Genomic DNA, 19,315 nt, shown 5'->3' on the forward strand with positions numbered 1-19,315 from the left:
CAAAATCTATATATACCGCGTATCAACAAAGGATCCAAGAGGAAAAAGAACAAAGAACCAGCGTGGTTCACTGTAGAGGTGAAGGAAGCGATCAAAGACAAGAAAACTTCATTTAAGGAATTGAAAAGGTCAAAAACGGACGAAAACTGGAATAAGCACAAACAGCATCAACGCAGGTGCCATAAGGCGATAAAAGGGGCTAAAAGAGACTATGAGGAAAAAATAGCCAAGGAGGCGAAAAACTTCAAGCTGTTCTTTCGATATATCAAGGGGAAACGACCCACGAAGGAAGCGGTGGGACCATTGGATGACCATGGCATAAAGGGAGTGCTAAAGGAGGACAAAGAAATCGCAGACAAACTGAACACATTTTTTGCATCTGTATTTACCGAAGAGGACCTACACAGCATACCGGAACCCATCAGGCTATATGGAGGAAACGAAGATGGGAAACTGACAGGGTTAACAGTCAGTCTAGAAGAGGTATGCAGGCAGATTGATAGGCTTAAGAGCGATAAATCCCCGGGACCGGATGGCATCCATTCAAGGGTCATCAAGGAATTGAAAGGGACTATAGCTAAACTGCTTCAACTAATAGCCAATCTGTCGATCATATTGGAAAGATTCCGGAAGACTGGAAGGTAACGAATGTTACGCCGATCTTCAAAAAAAGGTTCGAGGGGAGATCCTGGAAACTACAGACCGGTAAATCTGATCTCGGTACCAGGAAAGATGGTAGAGGCGCTGATAAAGGACCGCATCACGGTTTAATGAGGACCAGCCAGCATGGTTTCAGCAAAGGTAGATCTTGCCTGATGAACTTGCTGCACTTTTTTGAGGGAGTAAACAAGCGGATAGACAAGGGCGACCCGGTCGACATCTGGACATTGGTACGACGAGAGAGGTGATTAAGTTTGCGGACGATACGAAGTTATTCAGAGTAGTGAAGACACAGGGGGATTATGAAGATCTACAAAGAGACATAATCAAGCTTGAGAAATGGGCAGCGACATGGCAAATGAGGTTCAACGTGGATAAGTGTAGAGATACATGTTGGTAGCAAAAATCTCATGCACAAATACAGGATGTATGGGGCGGTACTTAGAGAGACCTCCCAGGAAAGAGACTTGGGAGTTCTGATCGATAAGTCAATGAAGCCGTCTGCATAATGTGCGGCGGCGGCAAAAAGGGCAAAAAGAATGCTAGGAATGATAAAGAAGGGGATCATGAACAGATCAGAGAAGGTTATCATGCTGTTGTACCGGGCCATGGTGCGTCCTCACCTGGAGTACTGCGTCCAGCACTGGTCACCGTACATGAAAAAAGACATGGTACTACTCTAAAGCGGCCAGAGAAGAGCGACTAAAATGGTTAAGGGGCTGGAGGAGTTGCCGTACAGTGAGAGATTAGAGAAACTGGGCCTCTTCTCTCTTGAAAAGAGGAGACTTGATCTAAACATTCAAAATACTGAAGGGAATAGAGTTAGTAGATAAAGACAGACTGTTCACACTCTCCAAGGTAGGAAGAACAAGAGGGCACCCTCTAAAGTTGAAAGGGGATAGATTCCGTACAAACATAAGGAAGTTCTTCTTCACAGAGAGTGGTGGAGAGCTGGACAACCCCTCTAGGGTTTCAAGACTAAGCTGGACAAGTTCCTGGGATGTAAACAGGTGAGGCTGGACTCATTTTAGAGCACTGGTCTTTGACCCAGGGGCCGCTGCGTGAGAGGACTGCTGGGCACGATGAACCACTGGTCTGACCCAGCAGCGGCAATTCTTATGTACAGTTAACAGGTTACAATTTACACTGGATTTGCCATAATTTCAGTACAAGTTTATGATACAAGTTTTTTAAATCTTAACTAATCACATACTAGGGGGGGGGGTCTAATACTAATATACACAGCTTTTGAGTCCTCAGCACTTCAAGCAAGCTCATCCGCCTGCCCTGTATTTGGAAGTCTGCTTTGATATGTCCCTATAGTCCAGACTACTGTACCCTTTGCACTGGAAGAGAAGATTACGGTAGGTTCTTACCTTGACAATCTTTTCAGTAAACGGATACAGTAGTCTGGATGGCCCACCTTGTCAGAGTATGCCTGCTTAAGGTCTCAGTTATATTGTGGAGTTCCAGATGGTTGTCTTTGGGCAGCTAAGAGGTAAAGAAATACTCATGGGATGCCCAGCTAACAGAGATGAAGAATGACACAATAGCTCTCTCTATCAAAAGCTTAAAAGCAGCAAGAAATGCTGTATAAATGTTAATGCTGGTTGCACTAGGGTAGGTAGGCTGTTATGTTCCACCTTGGTTATAGTATATTTCCATTTGGATTAATTACTTGTTTTGACTGTAAAGCAGAACAAAATTGACTTTGTCAGAGAATTCCCCATGTCCTCCTTGTTATTTCTCCTATTTAGAAGTTATTCATTACTTTGGTACAAACTGAGAGAGGGCACTGTCCAGTGACACAAGGAAGCAGAGATGAAGGATCTGTTTGATGCCTTCTGCAAGTTTCCTGCAAGTATGGGAATAAAACCTATAGTCCAGACTACTGTACCCATTTACTGGAAAGATGACGATTCAGGTACAAACCTAATTTTCCCTTTGAAAGCATAACTCCTTTTTAAAAATAAAACTACACTGGTTGCCGATGGAGGCCTGATTCAGTTTTAAAATATATATGATGGTCTTTTTAATTATTTATGGTCAGACACCAAGGTACATGATAGATTTAATTAATATTCTGGATAGGAGTCTTGTGCCTCCTGCAAAACATTTTCTAAGCTTTAATTACCCAAGTTTACTGAAGGTTAAATATATTCATTCAATTTTATTATCAGGCTGCTAGAATTTGGAATATGTTCAAAATTTCCGTCTTGTCTAAGTTTATTTTAAACCTAGAATTTGGAAAATGTTACCTATATCAGTAAGAAGTATTCCTCACTATGGAAAATTTTGAAAATTTTTTAAACAATTTCTGTTCAGAAAATATGTATTATTGGCTGAAATGAACATTTAGTGAAATGTTTTAATTTTTTTAGACTAAGATACTATGCTGAAAAACCTTTTTTTCTCATCTTATCTGTTACTTTTTGTGATAAATGATTTGATGTTTCAAAGATGATTAATTTGACTAATTAAAAATATCATGATGTACGACTCACCTTTTTCTGTAAATTAATTAGAAAGAGTATTTTTCTTATTTCTCAGTTTTTAGGTTAGTGATGGCTATAATAGAAATTAATTGCTGAGATTATGGTATTTATCACGATGCACTGATCTCTTCTTGCTGTAAACCGCTTTGATAGTGTCTGTTACACGTGAGTAATAAATAATGAGGTGTAATGTAATGTGATGCACTGGGGGAATCTCAAAAACACTCTAGGGTACCTGTTGACTTGCTGTATGTCCATGTAGTAAAGAAGACGTATTGTACTGCAGTGGCTGTCCAAGCAAAGGATATCTGGCATCTCCTGTAAAGATTGAAAAAAAATGTGTATACACGTGTATAATATAACCGCATACATTTCTTCTGCTGTTTCCATCAAGCACAATTAATTACTGTTAGACTAGTACCCTAATGGGCTCTCAGTAAGAACAAACTGCCTCTAATTGCTCTCCAAGGATAAAATTTAAATGAAATCATGTGAACTGTCAGATGTTTCTTTAAAATGAGCTTTCTGAAGCACATAACTTTCCAAGTTAAAATAGAGCTGGGCCTGAAGGGGGTAGGGAGAGCTACCATAAATCATCTGTCTTAATTTCTCTTTGACAACGTTTAAAGTGGTAATGAAATTACTGTAATGAAAGTATGACATATAACCAAAGTGAATTCCTAGCTGCACAACTAATACATTTTTCTGTGTGTGTGTATATGTTTTCCTCCCCTATTTACTTCACTATAATAATAATAATTTATTTTTTTATATACCGCCAGACCAGGAATGGTTCTAGGCAGTTCACAACAAGTAAAACTGAACATGCAGTGAAAAGTGGTTGGTTGGGAAGTCAAAATTATAAAATACTCTTTCATTCTGCAGTGGGGAGAGATGATTGGGATCTACCTCATATTCAAATGTGGTGATGATGGCCTCTTCCATTTCCTTAGTAATTAAGTAGGGTGTAAGGACGGACGAGCCCCCAAAATGTAAGGATTGGAGGGGTTATGGTTGAAGCGGCCTTACAATCCGCAGATCCTGGATTCAATACCCTCACAGAAGATTCACCAGGAAGTAAAAACACTGACAAGTACAGCCAGAAGTGATTGAAAAAAGAATATAATATAGAAATACAGAAAGGCAATCTTTAAAAAGATACATAAGCTTTTACAAATACAGAGTGAATACAGAGACCGATTCTGTGTTCTTGTGAATGAGAGAGAACAGACAAAGAAAGAATCCAAGGGGAAGAGAAAACAGGAAAGAGAAGCGTGAAGTTCCAGGTAGAGCAAGAAGGGGGGTTGATGTTGAGAGGGGGCTTTTTATAACAAATAGAATCTATTGAAGTTAAATATCCCCATCCTTAGTAAACTGTCTGAAACAATGGTTAGTTTCACTGATCAGTAAGGTGAGTGAGGTGTGCTAGATTGGAGAATAGACTGGAGTCAAATGTACTTTCCAGTTGCCTCTGACAAGTTTCTGATTAATCTTAAGCACCAGACATTAACACATCTTCTTAACACCTCTTCGCACCTCTTAGCTGCAAGTTCGTTTGTTACCTTTAAAGCATTTATTTAATTAAGGCTGTATGCAATGACATTCCCTAAGATCAGACATAAATGATATGATCTCCCATAGGCCTTTGCTGACATTGGTTAGGCTAACTGAAAATGCTGATTGCTAGCAATGCTAGGCTGACATAGTGTACCAGTGTTTTATTGTATATCTTTGCAATGGTGTCAGTAGATCTGAAAAGAACCCATCCCCCATGGCTTCCATACACAAGTAGAACAAAAAGTGATATTTAGTATTACAGAAGGAAAGTTTTATATGGTGCATAGTCTATTGGAAGTCTAAGGATCATTTCATTAAAAAAACACTTTTTTCGCTCAACCTCAACCTCTGTATTAGTTACAGGCAAAATGTCTACTTTAATTTTATCTTGAAGAAAATTTTCCAAATGAACTGGATCAACAAAAATATATCTAACATTTTGATACGTCACCAAACATTTGCATGGGAATTTAAGGAAAAAGGATGACCCCACACCCAAGACTCGAGTCTTGAGTTGTAGGAACTGTTTCCTCCTGTATTGTATTTGCTTAGAGACATCTGGAAAGATGTTTATCTGTTGATCACAAAACAAGGCATTCTTATTTATAAAATATAATTTAAGGATGTCTTGCTTTTCTATCTCAGTTTTACAAGTGACCAATAACGTTGCTCTTTTGGTTATAAATCTTTCGATGATTCCAGGAATTGAGAAATGTTTAAACTATCAGGAGACACTAGCTGATCCTTTCCCCCCTCTTCTGAAACCATTTTTAATCCACTGGGTATATAGTAGAAATTATCTGGGAAAAAAAAATTCTATTTTAGGGAAGAAAGTACATCCTTCAAATACATTTTTAGTAACTCCAGAGAAGAAAGATAGTGAGATATAGGAAAGTTCAGAAATCTGAGGTTCCTAGATCTCATAGCATTTTTCATTTTTTCCATCTGTAAATGTAAAGCACAGTTACTTACCGTAACAGGTGTTATCCAGGGACAGCAGGCAGATATTCTTGACTGATGGGTGACGGCACCGACGGAGCCCCGGTACGGACAATTTTAGAGTGATCTCACTCTAAGAACTTTTAGAAAGTTCTAGCTCGGCCGCACCGCGCACGCGCGAGTGCCTTCCCGCCCGACAGAGGCGCGCGGTCCCTCAGTTAGTATAAGCCAGCTAAGAAGCCAACCCGGGGAGGTGGGTGGGACGCAAGAATATCTGCCTGCTGTCCCTGGATAACACCTGTTACGGTAAGTAACTGTGCTTTATCCCAGGACAAGCAGGCAGCTATTCTTGACTGATGGGTGACCTCCAAGCTAACAAAAAGAGGGATGGAGGGAAGGTTGGCCATTAGGAAAACAAATTTTGCAAAACAGATTGGCCGAAGTGACCATCCCTTCTGGAGAATGTATCCAGACAATAATGAGATGTAAAAGTGTGAACTGAGGACCAAGTAGCAGCCTTGCAGATTTCCTCAATAGGAGTGGAACGGAGGAAAGCTACAGATGCTGCCATTGCTCTGACTTTATGGGCTGTGACAGAACCTTCCAGTGTCAGTCCGGTCTGAGCATAACAGAATGAAATGCACGCTGCAAGCCAATTAGACAACGTACGTTTAGAAACAGGACGTCCCAATTTATTCGGATCAAAGGACAGAAAGAGTTGGGGAACTGATCTGTGGGGTTTCGTACGCTCCAGATAGTAAGCAAGAGCCCTTTTACAATCCAAAGTATGCAGAGCTTGTTCCCCAGAATGAGAATGAGGTTTTGGAAAGAAAACAGGTAAAACAATGGATTGGTTGAGATGAAATTCAGAAACAACCTTGGGGAGAAACTTTGGATGTGTACGCAGAACCACCTTGTCATGGTGAAAAACCGTAAAAGGTGGATCTGCAACCAGTGCATGAAGCTCACTGACCCTCCTGGCAGAGGTAATGGCAATAAGAAAAAGTACCTTCCAAGTGAGAAATTTGAAAGGAGAGGTAGCTAAAGGTTCAAATGGAGGTTTCATTAAAGCGGAAAGAACCACATTGAGATCCCAGATAACCGGAGGGGCTTTAAGAGGTGGTTTCACATTGAAAAGCCCACGCATGAACCTGGATACCAGGGGATGAGCTGAAAGAAGTTTTCCATGGACTGGCTCATGAAAAGCTGCAATGGCACTGAGGTGGACCCTGATGGAAGAGGACTTCAGGCCAGAATCAGACAAAGAAAGAAGATAATCCAACAACGTCTCCACCGCTAGGGAAGTGGGATCAAGATGATGAAGAAGACACCAGGAAGAAAACCTCGTCCACTTTTGATGGTAACATTGTAGAGTGGCTGGTTTCCTGGAGGCATCCAGAATGGAACGAACGGGCTGAGACAAAAGAGTATCAGTCGAGTTCAGCCCGAGAGATACCAAGCCATCAGGTGTAGAGACTGGAGGTTGGGATGCAGAAGGGTTCCCTGCTGTTGCGTAAGCAGAGAAGGAAACAGAGGAAGAAGAAAAGGTTCCCTGGAACTGAGTTGAAGTAGAAGGGAGAACCAATGTTGCCTGGGCCACCTCGGAGCAATCAGAATCATGGTGGCTCGTTCCCTCTTGAGCTTGAACAAGGTTCTCAACATGAGAGGTAGAGGAGGGAAGGCGTACAGGAACAGATTCGACCAGTCGAGGAGAAAAGCATCTGCTGTGAGACGGTGTGGAGAGTAAAGTCTTGAGCAGAAACGGGGCAGCTGGTGATTGTGAGGAGCTGCAAAGAGGTCTATCTGAGGAGTGCCCCATTGAGTGAAGATAGACTGTAGAGTTACAGGGTCGAGTGTCCACTCGTGAGGCTGGAGAATTCTGCTGAGTTTGTCCGCTAATGAATTCTGTTTCCCCTGAATGTAAATAGCTTTCAGGAAGAGATGATGGTCTATGGCCCAATTCCAGATCTTCTGGGCTTCCTGGCATAAAAGGCGAGAGCCTGTCCCACCCTGTTTGTTGATGTAGTACATCGCAACCTGATTGTCTGTGCACAACAGAAGGACCTGAGGAAAGAGAAGGTGTTGAAAGGCCTTGAGGGCGTAAAACATCGCTCTGAGTTCCAGGAAATTGATTTGATGCTTCTTTTCCTGGGCTGACCAAAGACCCTGAGTCTGGAACTCGTTCAAGTGAGCTCCCCATGCGTACAGAGAGGCGTCGGTGGTGATGACTAGTTGATGAGGAGGCTGATGGAACAGAAGACCTCTGGATAGATTTGAGGATACCAACCACCATTGCAGAGACTGACGAAGAAATGATGTCACAGATATGTGTCGTGAGCAAGAGTCCGACGCTTGGGACCACTGGGTCGCAAGGGTCCATTGAGGAGTGCGCAGGTGAAGACGGGCATGAGGTGTGACATGAACTGTGGATGCCATGTGTCCCAAGAGCACCATCATTTGTCTTGCTGAGATGGACGGCAGAGGAAGTACCTGGTGACATAGAGACTGAAGGGTCTGCAGTCGATTGGATGGCAGGAAAGCTCTCATGAGGAGTGTGTCTAGGATCGCTCCAATGAATTGAAGTCTCTGAGTGGGAATGATATGAGATTTGGGTAGATTGATCTCGAATCCCAGAAGTTGCAGAAACTGGATGGTTTGGTTGGTGGCCAGAAGGACCGCTTGGGCAGAAGTGTCTTTGATCAACCAATCGTCCAGGTAAGGAAATACCTGCAGGTGGTGAGAGCGCAGAAAAGCCGCCACCACAATGAGACATTTGGTGAATACCCTTGGAGATGAGGCAAGACCGAAGGGCAGCACCTTGTACTGGTAATGACAATGATTGATCATGAATCGGAGATATGGTCTTGAGGTTACATTGATCGGTATGTGAGTGTAAGCCTCTTTGAGATCGAGGGAGCATAGCCAGTCGTTTTGATTTAGAAGGGGATAAAGTATGGCTAAAGAAAGCATCTTGAATTTTTCTTTTACTAGATGAATGTTGAGATCGCGAAGGTCCAGGATGGGTCTGAGATCTCCTGTCTTTTTGGGAACTAGAAAGTAACGGGAGTAGAATCCCTGCCCCTTTTGATCTAGAGGAACTTCCTCTATAGCGTTCAGAAGGAGGAGGGATTGGACCTCCTGAATAAGGAGGGCTGATTGAGGACTGTTCAAAGCAGACTCTTTTGGCAGGCTTTGAGGTGGGAGAGTCTGAAAGTTGAGAGAGTAGCCGTGGCGGATGATGTTGAGGACCCATTGGTCCGAAGTGATTACTTCCCACCGGCTGAAGAACAGAGAAAGTCGACCTCCTATTGGTTGAGGCAGGAGAACAGGAACAGGGATACTGGCTATACTGCGGAGAATGAAGTCAAAAGGGCTGAGACTTCTGCTGAGGAGGTTGTTTCGCAGGTTGCTGCTGTTGCTGCTGTCGGGGAGGCTGACGTTGCTGTTGCCTCTGACGTCGAGGTTGTTGAGCAGTGGTAGGCAATGGACGGGCTGTGAAACGGCGTTGATAAGCCGATTGCTGCCTGTATGGTCTTGGTGGAGGAGGCTTCTTTTTATTCTTGAGCAGGGTATCCCAGCGCGTCTCATGAGCCGAGAGCTTTTGGGTGGTAGAGTCCATGGAATCCCCAAAGAGCTCATCCCCTAGGCATGGGGCGTTGGCTAACCGATCTTGATGGTTAACATCAAGCTCGGATACCCGAAGCCAGGCCAAACGGCGCATAGCCACCGACATAGCTGTCGCTCTGGATGTAAGTTCAAAGGTGTCATATATGGACCTAACCATAAACTTACGAAGTTGGAATAGAGACGACAAGCAGGAGTGAAAAGATGGATGTTTTCTTGAAGGAAGATACTTCTCGAAGGAAGCCATGGTGGTAAGGAGATGCTTTAAATAAAAAGAAAAATGAAAAGCATAATTACTAGCTCTATTTGCTAACATAGCGTTTTGGTAGAGCCTCTTACCGAATTTATCCATGGCCCTTCCTTCTCTGCCAGGAGGGACAGATGCATATACACTGGCTCCTGAAGTCTTTTTAAGGGTGGATTCGACAAATAAGGATTCGTGTGGAAGTTGAGGCTTGTCGAACCCAGGAATGGGAATTACCTTGTATAGAGAATCCAGTTTACGTGGGGCCCCTGGAACAGTTAAAGGAGTCTCTAAATTTTTATAGAAAGTTTCCCTCAAGATGTCATGAAGGGGAAGCTTCAAAAATTCCTTTGGAGGCTGATCAAAATCAAGGGCATCCAAAAAAGCTTTAGACTTTTTGGATTCAGCCTCCAAAGGAATGGACAAAGACTCACACATCTCTTTCAAGAAATTGGAGAAAGAGGAAGTGGTCTGTTTGGAGGATGGGTCAGGGAGAGCCGAATCCTCCTCCTCTGAGGAACATTCTCCTTCAGAAAGAAAGGGTTCCTCTGAGTCCCCCCACAGATCAGGGTCTCTGACATGGGAAGAATGGTCCCGAGACTCAGGTGTCGATGTTTGCATGTGTCGGGTTTTGCGTACCGACTTACCCGACCTCATCGATACCGAGTCAGGCGATGTTATCGGTCGCACCGGTGCCGAAGTCTGTACCGATTGATGGTGAGCTGTCGGCTCCGGTGCAAGGACTGGCATCGATACCGATGAAGTTAGGTGAAGCGGTACCGAGACAGTAGAAGCAGGTAAGACAGGTTCGACAACCGGTACCGACACGGGTTGATGTACAACCGGTACCGATGGCTCGGTGCGGACTGGCACCGGAAGGTTCGGTGTCATTATAGCAGGAAGGAGTCGTTCTAATTGCTCCTTAAGCTGCACATGAAGGATGGCCGTAATGCGGTCATCGAGGGATGGCACCGGTACCGCTTTTTTCTTCTGCGGTACCTGCGGTGCCGCTCTACGCCCCGGAGATGAGGAGCCCGATGTCGAGGGACTCACCTCAATAGGGGCGGAGCGCTTCCGCTGGCGTCTAACCGGCGGCAGGACTGGGCTCACTGCACTCGAGGCCGGAAGACGTTCCAGCGGGGAAGGCTTCTTAGCCGGCTTACCTGACTGTTGGGATGCCGGTGTGGAATCACGCGGCGTCGAAGACGAGGGTGCCGACTGAAGCGGTGCCGAAGCCGGAGTCGAAGGAACGGGGTCGGACATCTCGGCACCGAATAACAAACGCTGTTGAATTAAGCGATTTTTTAAAGTTCTTTTCTTTAAAGTAGCACAGCGGGTGCAAGAAGAGGCCTGATGCTCAGGACCCAAACACTGCAAGCACCAGTTGTGTGGGTCCGTGAGAGATATAGGCCTAGCACACCGCTGGCACTTTTTAAAACCCGGTTGAGGGGGCATGAAAGGGAAAACGGCTTCCGCCAAATCGAAGGCCGAGGCTTCGATGGTGGCAGAAGGCCCCGCCGGGGAAAAACCGAAATTGAAGAAAAAAAAAAAAATGTAAGATTGTTTTTTTTTTTTTTTTTTTTTCAAAATAAAAGAAAGGTTAAAGAAATCAAACGTTTACGCGAGCGGGAAGGCAAGTTAAGAAAAAATTTCAACAGCCGTTGAAAACGCGTCTTCTTAGCTCCGCGGAAACTAAGAAACTGAGGGACCGCGCGCCTCTGTCGGGCGGGAAGGCACTCGCGCGTGCGCGGTGCGGCCGAGCTAGAACTTTCTAAAAGTTCTTAGAGTGAGATCACTCTAAAATTGTCCGTACCGGGGCTCCGTCGGTGCCGTCACCCATCAGTCAAGAATAGCTGCCTGCTTGTCCTGGGATAATAGGGTATTATCCTTCACATTAGATACTACACAAGATTGCATTACAGAAACAGATGCTTCCACTTTATTTAATTTCTTTTCAATTAAAGCCAATTGAGTATCATGCTCAGTCACTTTACTTGTTATTTCAGCGGAAAATTGACACAATTTTACTACTGTGCTCTGTAATGAATTCTCAATTCTGTTCACAATTGTCCAGACGTCTTGAAGAGTAACAGCTTTATCAACCAACTCGGGCCTAATAAAAGGTCCAGTAGGCATAGAAACAGGAGATATAGATAACGATTGTTTCCCCATTAAAGAACTTTTTGGATCCAGTTCAAAATGGTGTGGAGAAGATGAGTCCAAGCCTATCATGGAAATGGAACTATCTTTCTCTGGTGAAGATTGAACAGGTTGGGGTGGAGATGAGATGAGAGAGAGACAGATTGGATTTGCAAATCAGTCTTACCTTCCAAAGACGTACCAGGAATTGGGCATAGGTGGTGATCCATTGATCCTGAATTAATAGAGGAAATAATCTTTGCCCATAACTTCTCCAACCTGCTCCCTGCTCCTCCTGGCTCCAAAGGGGCTCAAAAGGGGCGTATCCGGCCCCTTTGGCCATGCCCCTTCGGACACACAGCCGCAGGCACACGTCCACGGGTCGCGTTCTGAGGCACACAGGTGTTTAAATCCTGGGAGCAAGAACCTCTCCTCCCGATCGGCAGATGCCGGATGGTGGCTGCAGGGGTGCCTGACTGAAGGGAGATGTCACCAACAGCTTCGGTTAGCCCTCTTTTCTCTGCGGCACACAGGTGTTTAAATCCTGGGAACGAGGATCTCTCCTCCCGATCGTCAGATCCCGGGTGGTGGCTGCAGGGGTGCCTGACTGAAGGGAGATGTCACCAACAGCTTCGGTCAACCTTCTTTTCTCCGCGACACACAGGTATTTATATCCTGGGAGCGAGGACCTCTCCTCCCGATCAGCAGATGCCGGGTGGTGGCTGCAGGGGTTGAGGTTGAGTGAAAATAGAAGTTCTTTTTGCCTGACTTGAAGTTTATTGAACAATTGTTTTCCTGTTATTTTTCTTAACTCTTTGATGACTCCATCAGGATAAGCAGCCCTCATATAATGTGGACTTGATAAACATTTTGTTTTTAGTTTGAAGTATTTTCCTTGAATTGTTTTTTATTTCATGAAATTGTTATATATTGTAACAAATGAATAAATTTATAAAAATAAAAAAAAATAAACACACACTTAAATTGTAAAGCTAATATACAAATAAGTCACACAGGTTTTCTAAAGAAGGGTATGCAAATTAATTCATAGAAACATGATGTTAGATAAAGGCCAAATGGCCCATCCAGTCTGCCTATCCACAGTAACCATTATTTTTTCCTCTCTCTAAGAGATCTGATGTGTCTATCCCAGGCTTTCTTGAATTCAGACACAGTCTTTGTCTCTACCACCTCTTCCGGGACACTGTTCCATCACGCATGTACCACCCTTTCTATAAAAAAAAGTATTTCCTCAGTTTACTCCTGAGCATATCACCTCTTAACTTCATCTTATGCCCTCATTCCAGAACTTCCATTTTAAAAGTATCCTATGAAAACTACCTGCACATATTTAAACCTGTTTAGTATGCACAATATTGGAAAACAATTTGGACCAAATGCTATTTTATAAGCAGCACTCCGAGTTAGGTGCCATTTATAAAACAGTGCTTACTGCTGAGATCTGTGTCCAAATTCTAGGAATGTCCTGTCCCTCCCATGGCCATGCTCCCTTTTCGAATCTGTGCGTAAAAATTCACACATGCATCTTTATAGAATACCAACTACAAAGACGTACACATAAATTCAAATTAATGCTTATTAGCACCAATAATGATCAGTACCCAATTACTGGTGCTAACTGACTTGTTATTCAATTAAATTGTGCAAATTGGGCACACGCCAAATTTGTGCATGCAATTTTGAGCACCATATACAGAATTTACTAGTTTATGTGCATCTTTTTGGACGTATGTATCTAAGTCCAAGTCCTATCCTAATTCCTTAACTAGGATAGCTTCTGGAAAGTGGTACGAGTGAGGTGATTAAATTTGCAGACGATACTAAGTTATTCAGAGTAGTGCAGATGCAGGAGGATTTCGAAGATTTGCAACATGACAAAACACGCTCAAAAAATGGGCCACAACACAGCAAATGAGGTTCAACGTGGATAAGTGTAAGGTGATACATGTCGGTAACAAAACTCTTATACACAAATACAGGATGACCGGAGCGGTACTTGGAGAGACCCCCCAGAAAGCGACTTGGGAGCACTGGTCGACAAGTCGATGAAACCATCCACGCAATGCTCGGCAGCGGCAAAAAGGTAAACAGAATGCTAGGAATGATTAAGAAGGGGATCACGAACAGATTGGAGAAGGTTATCATGCCGCTGTAACGGGCCATGGTACGCCCTCACCTAGAATACTGCGCCCAGAACTGGTTGCCGTACATGAAGAAGGACACAGTACTATTCGAAAGGGTCCGGAGAAGAGTGATTAAAATGGTTAAGGGGCTGGAGGAGTTACCATACAGCAAAAGATTAGAGAAACCGGGCCTCTTCTCCCTTGATAAGAGGAGACTGAGAGGGGACATGATCAAAACATTCAAGATAATGAAGGGAATAGACTTAGTAGATAAAGACAGGTTGTTCACCCTCTCCAAGACAGTGAGAACGAGAGGGCACTCTCTAAAGTTAAAAGGGGATAGATTTCGTACATACGTAAGGAAGTTCTTCTTCACCCAGAGAGTGGTGGAAAACTGGAACACTCTTTCGGAGGCTGTTATAGGAGAAAACACCCTCCAGGGATTCAAGACAATGTTAGACAAATTCCTTCTGAACCGGAATGTACGCCGGTAGGGCTGGTCTCAGTTAGGGCACTGGTCTTTGATCTAGGGGCCACCGCGGGAGCGGACTGCTGGGCACAATGGACCACTGATCTGACCCAGCAGAGGCAATTCTTATGTTGTTATGTGTTAAATGGCATTATCTGAATATAACTTAGGTAATTTAATAGAAGACATTTCTAAGTATAAAAGTATCCCCATTGTGTGTGGATGATCCAGGGAAGATGTAAGGGGTTATTAACATTCAAGTCATCAATATCAAAGGGAAATCTAGCAAAAATGAGTGTGTGAGGAACTTTGAATTCTGTTTTGGATACATGCTCATAGTAGAAGCCCTAGTTTAGATAATGACATGGGAACAAACTTTTTTCCTTCCCCGTCCCCGAGAGTTCTTTTCCTGGTCCTGCCCCATTCCTGCAAGCTCTGTCTTCATCTGCACAAGCCTCAAACACTTTAACATCATAAGTGTTTATGGTTAAGGCAGAGCTTACAGGATTGGGGCAAGGACAATGACAAAAGTTGTGGGGACGTGATGGGGGAAAATTTGTCCCCCATATCATTCTCTACTCTAGTTCACAAGTATCTCGTAATTTCTTATTCCTCAGCTCCCAAATATTGTTTAAACTACCTAACTTATTCTGGAACTAATTTAGGGCCTCTTATCAAGCCACAGTAGTGAGTGCTGCACGGCAAATGCACCGAAGCCTGTAGGGATTGAATAGTCGGTATATTTGACGTATGGCACTTGTTACCATGGCTTGAAAAAAAAAGGTCCTTAGTTAATTTCAACAGTATTTTGTTTCCATTTCTGTATTTTAAACTTTTTTTTCTTTCTATATTATCTTATTGTAAAATTAATTGTATATATAATATAGTCTACTTAAAGAATACTTCTTAACCCAGTTCTTGGGGCACACCCAGTCAGGTTTTCAGGATATCCACAATGACTATGCATGAGAAAGATCTTCAGACCAAGGAAGCAGTAAATGCAAATCTACCTCATGCATAGTCATTGTGGATATCCTGAAAACCTGACTGGGTGGATATGCCTCTAGGACTGGGTTGAGAAGCACTGTACTAGAGGGAATGTAAACAAATTCTGTTTTGGCCTTGATAGTCAGACTTCCCCACTTCTGATTAATCTAAGTATATTACTATAAGTTTCATTGTTGAGTGCATTCAACTGAATTCAAGAAGTTAGGGGCCATTTTCGTCTCATAAAAAGGGCAGAAGAATGCATAATTTAAAACTTCTAGCAGCACATAAGGCCCAATTGTGGGACAAAAATTATATTTAAAAAACACTGGCAAATGTTCTACTGCTCATATCCTACTTCACTGGAGATGGGTGGCTGGATGTTTTTATTAAAATGGCATGTTTAGAGAACAGTAAGAATTTTTTCACCAAATATTAGCTTAGGTCTCTGGGGTAGGAAAAAAAATTTCTTACTAAATCAATCAAGTGGAGAAGGCTTCATCCAAGGCTAGACAAATCATGGGTTGTATCCGTAGAAGTTTCATCAGCCGTAAGCCTGAGGTCATGATGCCATTCTACAGATCCATGGTGAGACCCCATCTGGAATACTGTGTACAATTCTGGAGACCACATTACCAAAAGGATCTGCAGAGAATTGAGTCAGTTCAGTGAATGGCCACCAGGATGGTCTCAGGACTCAAGGATCTCCCGTATGAGGAACGGCTGGGTAAGTTGCAGCTTTACTCACTCGAGGAACACAGAGAAAGGGGAGACATGATCGAGACGTTCAAATATATCACGGGCCGTATTGAGGTGGAAGAAGATATCTTCTTTCTTAAAGGACCCATGGCAACAAGAGGGCATCCACTGAAAATCAGGGGTGGGAAATTTCATGGCGACACCAGAAAATATTTCTTCACCGAAAAGGTGGTTGACCGCTGGAATAATCTTCCACTACAGGTAATTGAGGCCAGCAGCGTGCCAGATTTTAGAAAAAGATGGGATTGGCATGTGGGATCTCTTCATGGAGGAAGTTAGGGAGTGGGTCACTGGTGTGGGCAGACTGGATGGGCCGTGGCCCTTTTCTGCCGTCATTTTCTATGTTTCTATTTATTTAGCAAACAGGAAATGGAGAGGAAGATATTAACTTGAAAATAAGTCATAAATCCCCAAAAATTCAAACCTGAAGTTAGCTATTATTGAGAAAATATGCATGACATAGTTTAAATTTCTCGAGCCAACCACTTGATACTTGGAAATCTGCCACTCCAAATTCCTGTGCAAATTGCTTTTTAGCAACCTCTTGGATCATCGGCCCAAAAATTCGGGCATAAACTGCCCTCATTTGTATCTTATTTGACTTCATATAGAGGAAGTTTTCCTCCTTTTTCACTGTAGGTCTCTGCTTTCCTTACCATATCTCTAAGTACTCATGTTTATGTTTTTGGATGTTGCTAACTGAGGTCTTGCTAATACCAAAATGTTCCGCTGTCTTTCTTTGGCTGCTGCTTTCCTTTGGGTCATCATGTCTTGATTAACTAAAATTTTTCATTACATTCAGACCAGTCCTTCACATTGAAAAAAAATCTTCAGTAACCCGTAATAAACAATAGGATGTTAGGCCTAATCAAACACGTGGTAATAATAAAACATGAGAAAAGAACTTACAACTAAGGGGCAAAGACCACACCTTCTACTCCTTGATGTAGAGTGGATTCTACAGGCCAAATTATAGAGGTCAAATTAATATTGTGCGTCACAGTCCAAGTGGTCAAGATGCAGTTTACAGAGGTGGCCAATATATATAGGTCAGTCTTCCACTGAGTACATGTGGTACATGTCCGGTCTATGTAAATTAGGTCAACTTAAGGAGGTTCTACTGTATTTCCTTTATTGCTGTAGTTTAATGATTGTGCTTATCTGTGATGTATAATGGTTTAATTTGAAACACATTAAAAATAAAAGAAATGTGTTTTGTCTATCACTCATATTTTCCACAAATAGTACACATCTCAAGACAAATTCTGCCAGGGGTATGTAAACCTATGAGCACAACTGCATGTCCAGATTACACAACTCTCTTATTCTGAAGGTTGGATAACAAAGATCAAGATATAACCATCACTTCTGTTTTAGAAATATTTAATACCAGCTTATTTTCTCTTAACCGGTATGTGGCAACATTAGAAAACATTAACTTCGGGTGTTCAAACACACTCTTAAAAGTTGTATTGAATGGAATGAAAAATTGATCCTATCAGCATGAACTCTGTAAAACATATCCAAGATTTCAATGTATGACAGAGAAGTGCTAGATCAGGGGTCTCAAAGTCCCTCCTTGAGGGCCGCAATCCAATCGGGTTTTCAGGATTTCCCCAATGAATATGCATGAGATCTATGTGCATGCACTGCTGTCAATACATATTCATTGGGGAAATCCTGAAAACCTGACTGGATTGCGGCCCTCAAGGAGGGACTTTGAGATCCCTGTACTAGATCAATGTTTATACCTTGATTTCCAAAAAGCCTTTGACAAGGTGCCTCACGAACGTCTACTCCGGAAACTGAAGAACCATGGAGTGGACGTAGACGTACATAGATGGATCAGAAACTGGTTGGCGGGTAGGAAACAGAGGGTAGGGGTGAAGGGCCACTACTCGGACTGGATGGGGGTCACGAGTGGTGTTCCGCAGGGCTCAGTGCTCGGGCCGCTGCTATTTAATATATTCATAAATGATCTAGAAACAGGCACGAAGTGTGAGATAATAAAATTTGCGGACGATACAAAACTATTTAGTGGAGCTGGGACTAAAGAGGAATGCGAAGAATTGCAAAGGGACTTGAACAAATTGGGGGAATGGGCGGCGAGATGGCAGATGAAGTTCAACGTTGAGAAATGTAAAGTATTGCATGTTGGAAACAGAAACCCGAGGTACAACTATACGATGGGAGGGATATTATTGAATGAGAGCAACCAAGAAAGGGACTTGGGGGTAATGGTGGACATGACAATGAAGCCGACGGCACAGTGCGCAACAGCCGCTAAGAAAGCAAATAGAATGCTAGGCATAATCAAGAAGGGTATTACAACAAGGACAAAAGAAGTTATCCTGCCATTGTATCGGGCGATGGTGCACCTGCATCTGGAATACTGCGTCCAATATTGGTCTCCGTACCTTAGGAAGGATATGGCGTTACTCGAGAGGGTTCAGAGGAGAGCGACACGCTTGATAAAAGGGATGGAAAACCTCTCATACGCTGAGAGATTGGAGAAACTGGGTCTCTTTTCCCTGGAGAAGAGGAGACTTAGAGGGGATATGATAGAGACTTATAAGATCATGAAGGGCATAGAGAGAGTAGAGAAGGACAGATTCTTCAAACTTTCGAAAAATAAAAGAACAAGAGGACACTTGGAAAAGTTGAAAGGGGACAGATTTAAAACGAATGCTAGGAAGTTCTTCTTTACCCAACGAGTGGTGGACACCTGGAATGCGCTTCCAGAGGGAGTAATAGGGCAGAGTACAGTACAGGGGTTTAAGAAAGGATTGGACAATTTCCTGCTGGAAAAGGGGATAGAGGGGTATAAATAGAGGATTACTGCACAGGTCCTGGACCTGTTGGGCCGCCGCGTGAGCGGACTGCTGGGCATGATGGACCTCAGGTCTGACCCAGCAGAGGCATTGCTTATGTTCTTATGTTCAAAAACAGAGCAGAAGAACAGATAAGAGACATGTGGTATCACTGCAGTCAAATTCTATGAAACAGAGAGCTCCCAATCTAGCTTTCTGCTGCCTCTTACTCAAAAATGCCCTGATCACCATACCAGACCACACCTGAAATCCCAAATCCTCAAAGATTATCCACAAGGATATTGGATTTTAAGGTGTCAAATGCTGCTGAGATATCCAGATAGACCATAAAAAACTGTCACCTCCAGTCGAAATCCTGTCTTATAACATCTACAGTAGACAACAGCAATTCAGTATAGTGTGTTTTCCTGAAACCAAATTGGTATGACCAATACATTAGCTGATTCAAGGAAGTTGTTGAGCTGTGT

The 19,315-nt window shown here is 43.1% G+C and overlaps 1 protein-coding gene across 13 annotated transcripts in view; it reads right to left on the reverse strand.

Moving 5' to 3' along the window:
• R3HDM1 (R3H domain containing 1) overlaps positions 1–19,315 on the reverse strand; it is a 288,043-nt gene that overhangs the window by 22,418 nt on the left and 246,310 nt on the right. For all 13 annotated transcript variants that reach the window (XR_004539395.1, XR_004539394.1, XM_033943916.1 and 10 more), the window contains one exon: positions 3,391–3,473. Coding sequence is in view for 11 of the 13 variants with exons in the window: in XM_033943916.1 (XP_033799807.1) it covers positions 3,391–3,473 (83 nt within the window). In the remaining 2 variants the exon portion in view is untranslated. The remainder of the gene's footprint in view (positions 1–3,390; positions 3,474–19,315) is intronic.

The sequence above is a fragment of the Geotrypetes seraphini genome, chromosome 5, assembly GCF_902459505.1.
Source record: "Geotrypetes seraphini chromosome 5, aGeoSer1.1, whole genome shotgun sequence".
NCBI classification, from domain to species: Eukaryota; Metazoa; Chordata; class Amphibia; order Gymnophiona; family Dermophiidae; genus Geotrypetes; species Geotrypetes seraphini.